Here is a 6,204-nt window from a genome sequence, read left to right as displayed (position 1 = left end):
TTGTGCAAACAGTGCACACCACCATAGACCATGTCCACAATGTATAAAACCTTAATTTTGTCTTTATTGTCAGTAAATATGTATGCATTACCACACAATGTTAAAATTTGACAAACCTTTACGTCCTTCAGTTGAATCCTTCGAGAACTCCCTTCCTTTTGTTTTCAACCGGGCGATGTCAAGGTCATTCGGGGTCAAAGCAGGTCAAAGCTCAGCTGGTCAAAGTTTACTCACATAAATTCAGCGATGACAGCAGTGGCGGGATTGATGAATCATTCTCAAGTCTTGCCTAAACATGTTTAGATATTTAGATGTTTACTTCAACAGAAAAGCTATTCATTTGGCATGGTTAGTATATGACTGTCTTCTGTCTACCACCAGTGAGAGTGTTGAGTGAACTCAGAACTGCCATCAAAATTCTAAGAATTGAGGTAAGCTTACTTACAAAAAAAAGAGCAAAAGAGAGAAAAGAAAAAAAGAGCTAAAACAGTACCAACTGACCAGCAGGGAAACTTTGAATGGATCTTAAAAAGATTCAAGTAGTGTACATAACCAAGGAAAATAAATGTTAAAAACTGTTTAATATGTACAACAACATCCAAAATTTTGGGTTAAAAAGACAAAACAACCGACGTTTCGGGAGCATAAAAATAAAGGGATATTTTTATTCTGTCGGTCCGTGTCATGTCACTTCCGGTTGATGATGTTCGAGTGAAAACAAGTCCCTGATTCGATTTTTGTTGATAATTTCTGTCATTGGTGTAATGTAAATTTCGATCGCAAATAGTTAGTGGAATCAAACAACCGTTTATAAGTCTTCAGACATGTCAGAGTGAAAGAAACTTACTTGATTTACCGTTTATACTGACAAACTTAAAATTAAATTCCATGGTCGAGTGTCGCTTTTTCCGAAATTGAATGTCACTCCAGCAACATCGCTATGTAGCCTCCTTCACAGCCGGTTTCTGTTGTTCACAACAAACCGTGAGCCACATGCAGTTTGGGCCCGAGACTAGAGATAGCCCGGATGTTGGACCGACAGAATGCTCCCGAAACGTTGGTTGTTTTGTCTTTTTAACCCAAAATTTTGGATGTTGTTGTACATATTAAACAGTTTTTAACATTTACAAAAAAAAGTCATAAACATTTTTTGTATGGCGATCTTTTAATTAATTTTAAAGGTATGAGTATGAACTATACTATAATGAGACGCAGCAAACCTCAGTTAACAAATAATTCCAATTGAATGAACGCAGCTTTCAATAAGCCAAATCGGCATTGGAAGTTTGCAATGCATTGTAGGACAGTTTTGCAGTTTTGGGACACTTTCCTTTGACCTTTCAGAAAATTCAGAAATATTGGGTTTTTGTACGTACTAAATATAATAATCATTATGACAATAAGAAGAAAATTAATAATAATTACGTCAATTTTCCCGATATGTCAGAGGTCAAAGTGTCCCAAAACTGCTCTCAAAAACCGGAAGTTAGAATGGCGATTGGGCTTATTGTGTGACGTTTTTCTGCGTACACTATGCGATGTACGCCAGTGTGTGCGACTGTGTGTGTGTAAACACGGAAGAGAATGCAACCATGCCAACACACTCGTTATTGGTTAGCATTGTATCTATCCATGGTTGTGTGTTTGCATTGTAGTTTGAAATACGCGATATAGGATTGCGGTTGGATCGAGTACAGCTGTTGAAAGCTGCGTTCATTCAATTGGAATTCCTACTGTAGTCGGCCAAATTGGCCTTAACTTAGGCTTAAAGGAGTATTTCGTGATCCTAGCATCCTCTTTTTATGACATTTTTCAGTACATATCCACAAAAAAGCCTATTCCCAAAATTTCAGTTGATTCCGATTTTTGCTTTGCGAGTTATGCATGATTATGTGTATTACACTGCTCCATAGACAATGCGTTGTAATTTCGTTCTGGTGCACCAGAACGAAATTCAAATTTCACGATATCTTTGCAAAACGAATTAATCTGCAAGAAATATTTTGTACATAAACATTATGTAGCCAGAGGTTTCCAGTGATATAAAAATCTCAACTTTTTTTGAGAAAAGTGGGGGGATGAGGCTGTGGATCACGAAATGCCCCTTTAACCGGTGCCCAAACTCAATACATATTTACATAGAAATTTAAAAGAAAAGATTTGTAAATACTTTGGTCCATCACATTAGTGAATATTGATGGATTTGAAATAATTGTGAAAGAAAGTGGAGCTGTCTGCCAACATCTGGTAAATTGTCTCTTCAATTGGGCTTGTACCGAAAGTCACAATATATATTATACCAATTGTAATAAAGTACTGCAACTGCAAGTCAGTGTTGAAACTGATGGGCGATACCTTCTCAGCATAGTCTATTGAAATTACAGGTTTTATATAGTACTAGTACATCTATTTGCAAAGACCTGTTCATGTACCGTCACTGATGTAAACATAGCTGCTGTCACGCATATTATGTTCATCGCCACTTTTTCAATATCGTATATCGCCAGCAAAATATTTTGCGATAATCAATAATGGCAATAATGAGGGGAGCTTAAAAACATTTTATTTTACCATGTTTCTGTTTCGAAAAAAACCATGAAAATATTGTTTTAAATAATTATGTTTGTTAGTCTGTATTATGTAGTTCATTTTTAGGTTTAAAGAATTTAAGTTAATCTTTTATTGATCTTTTTTGCCCCCATTCAGGACAATGGCATCATTTAAGTGCAGGGGAGTGAACATAGAGTTTCCATTTGAGCCTTATGAATGCCAGAAGAATTACATGAGCAAAGTCATTGAATGCCTACAAACTGTAAGTATACCATACTTGTTATATTGGTTTTAATACAAGAAAATCATGAACCATGTTGGATTGTTGGTCAATGCAGAGAATTTTAAAGCCGATAAAACTTATCAAGAATGTTGATTTCAAAGATATAACCAAATATTGCTTTAAGATTGACTAAAACTGCTCATAATAATGAGGAACCAGAGTTCTATTTTGATGCACGGTTTCCTGCAAACTGTGGCATTGTAAATTCAAAATACTTTTATAAACAAAGTGGATATGCCCGACACCGGACTGCATTGCATCACAAATGATATAAAGTATAAAGGAGGACAGCCAAAGTGGTTCACTGTGCTCAGCCAAGCTTGGCTGCCTTTGATAATGCATTCTAGTGAAGGCGTAGACAGCTTTTGACAAACTCATAAAAGACTGTAGAAAACACATTGCTCCGATATCACCGTTGACCAAAAATCGATCAAATCTATTTTACAACCATGCTTGAATTGACAACCCCTTGACACATAATTACACCACTTAAACACGTTATTTTCTATTGACCGCAAAAAAAGACCCAACATGCTTGTTTAATAGCCACTTGAGCATTTGATGAGTGGGTCGTTAATGTGTACCGTACATACTGAACACAAAGGAAATTAATTATGGTTGTGTCATCAACCCTTGTTTATAATCTTGCTGCTTTGATGAAGGCTCTGATGCATATCAGCAACTGGTATACTGTTCGCTTGTTAGTATCGAAGGCTCAAGCGAAGAAAACCTTCAGTAAAGTCAGCAAAGCTTGGCTGAGCTCAGCAAACAGGCAACCAAATCTCAGTTTCATAAAACATGCAGTGCTATTATATGGTACTGCTACCAGCACAAGTATAGAGGTATTTACTCTTTGTAAATGCATCACAACAGTTGCCAAATGCTATTTTGCTACAAATTAGATTACACTTCAACTACATGTAGCACTAAATTTAGACTATTTACAACATTGAAGTCATCATCACCATGTAAATAGATTATTGTCCCCCATCTTTTTTGCAGAGTCAGAATGCTATACTTGAGAGTCCCACTGGAACTGGTAAAACTGTGAGTCTTCTTTGCTCAACATTGGCTTGGAGAAGAGCTTACATTGCGACCCAAGAACTGGGAAAATGTATTAGGGATGATGGTGGTAGCAATAATCCAGGCGGAGAGGGAAGCAATTTCAGGCAGGAATTGTCAAAGGAACTCAAAGAAGGAGCTACTGGTTCAGGATGGGGTGAAGTACAAGAAGGTAGGCTTTGTTACAGGTGGACATTGTACCGTATTCATTACAATAAGCGCCCAGGGCGCTTAACAAAATCATTTTGGGGGTGGGCGCTTATTTTTTACCTGGTTTGCCTAATTTTTCGTGAGGGGCGTTTATTAGAGACAAATTTACGTACTTTATAAAAAGGTCCTGAGATGTTCTAGTAGCTTTTCTGATGTAGAAAATGTATTGCAAGTTTACACGGGATGTGTAGTCCTCCATTTATTTCACTATATCAACGTCTATCTGTCACTTCAACATTAATAGTACTCTTTAACAAATAGAAAATATCCTGGGTGGGCGCTTATTGGAATGAATACGGTATTAGGGATGATGGTAGTAGCAGTAATCCAGGGATTGGGAAGCAATTTCAGGCGGGAGCTTTTAAAGGAAGTGCACTACACATATGTAATTTTAAACCACTAACATTTGAATCTTTGAATCATTTTCACAGGTAATTTTGTAGACCGACCTCGCATCATCTATGCCTCCAGGACTCACTCACAGCTCTCACAAGCTGTGGACCAGCTGAAGGACACAGCATACAGGTATTGGAATTGTTTGGTTGTGGATTTTAATAGTAGAACCAAAAATAACCAGATATATACACTCTCTTCATCCCCCATGTGTCAAATTTCACAAAGGAATTCTATGCTTAAGTCCCTAACGACTTGTACCTTTGTAAATTGTATTAAAAGTACAGTGTAAACAAAATGATAGATCCGACTGGTGAGCAATGATTGGTCAATGCAGCTAAACATGACAAGTGATATCGCTCAGGTGTTGAAAATCTTTCCACTATCAATAGTGACATTGTTTTTGCAAAGTGTTAGTTATCAATCGATTGGTGTGACACTCTAAAGGCATATTTTACAGCTTAGTACAAAACAACATTTTCATCTTAGAGCTATAATTTTTGTACCATGTTTATTATCTGATGCAGACCTCGAATGTCTATCATTGGATCTCGTGAGCAGCTGTGCATTCATCCTGAAGTACTACAACAAGATAGCAATGCAGGCAAGGTAAACAAACAGAACATACACATATTACATACAGCTGTCATCTGCAATTACCTTGTTATGAGGCCAACATTGACATAACAAAATTACTGGAAAAAATTTCTTTTTGACAATGGTCTAATGGGGTTGGAAAAAATATTTTAGTTTACTGATTCAATCATCTTTTGGCATCAGAATAAGTTTATGGTACAAATGTGCGCAAAGCATGCAAAACATTTTGCTATATTGAAGCTAAAATTGTGTAATATGGTGCAAAAGTGGAACCAATTTGGGTGAACAGCACAAGAATTTGCACTTTTCAGGTGAAAATTTCTACATACAAGGTTAATTTGGCCAGAAACCCACATACAGGTGTCAACATGGGGGGATGATTGTATGGAGCATCTCCAATTATCAAAATATTTACGCCCTATGCTGTAAAATGACATTGAGTACTTGCTGATTTGTGATAACAAAGGTTACTAGAATGGGTGATTCCATTTGAAATCTACACCCCTGTGTGGGTGATTAAGGTCATGTCTTCCATAGGTGTATGGATTTCAAAGCAAATGGAATAGCCTGAAATTGAGCCAAAAGGTTGAAATGGAATATTGCTCATTTCATTAGAACATTTTTCTTTGGATTGTCATTTTCATGTGTGTTTTCAATTTTAATGTTATTCATAAATTGTATATGTTTGTTTTATCAGGTTCACATGTGTCGTGCTAAAGTAGACAACAGAATGTGTCATTTCCACAACAATCTTGAACGTAAGTTGGATCTCTATCCTTCTGCCCTTGTTTGTCCTTTGTCTGTGTCTATGACTGTCTTTTTGTGCTCTGTACTTCATCGGTTGATATTTTCTGCCAGGCACATAGGCCCTTGTGTTTCAAATAATTATTTCTACAGCTGCTGAGACACTCAAGGGAGGGATAATCATTACATGCTTATTCTCTGATGTCAACCATGGAGTCGGTGAAATGGAAAGTGGTAAATCTATCAGTCCGGAAATCTAGAGAGCCCTGGATTGATTCCTGCTGGTTCTGATATACTGAAACCTAGAATCATACAAGTGTTACACACAATGTGGTTTACCCTGACCACTCAACCGCAAGTACATT

The 6,204-nt window shown here is 36.9% G+C and overlaps 1 protein-coding gene across 1 annotated transcript in view; it reads left to right on the top strand.

The window, feature by feature from the left end:
- The first annotated feature begins 265 nt into the window (after positions 1–265).
- The window catches only part of LOC140138036 (regulator of telomere elongation helicase 1-like), a 46,680-nt gene continuing 40,741 nt past the window's right edge, over positions 266–6,204 (top strand). The window contains exons 1-6 of the mRNA XM_072159876.1: positions 266–431; positions 2,707–2,812; positions 3,836–4,067; positions 4,537–4,630; positions 5,026–5,107; positions 5,793–5,853. Of these exons, the coding sequence (XP_072015977.1) occupies positions 2,711–2,812; positions 3,836–4,067; positions 4,537–4,630; positions 5,026–5,107; positions 5,793–5,853 (571 nt within the window). The 5' untranslated portion in view covers positions 266–431; positions 2,707–2,710. The remainder of the gene's footprint in view (positions 432–2,706; positions 2,813–3,835; positions 4,068–4,536; positions 4,631–5,025; positions 5,108–5,792; positions 5,854–6,204) is intronic.

This window comes from Amphiura filiformis, chromosome 17 (genome assembly GCF_039555335.1).
Source record: "Amphiura filiformis chromosome 17, Afil_fr2py, whole genome shotgun sequence".
NCBI classification, from domain to species: Eukaryota; Metazoa; Echinodermata; class Ophiuroidea; order Amphilepidida; family Amphiuridae; genus Amphiura; species Amphiura filiformis.
Note: the sequence above shows the minus strand (reverse complement) of the source record. Positions and strands in the feature narration are given on the sequence as shown.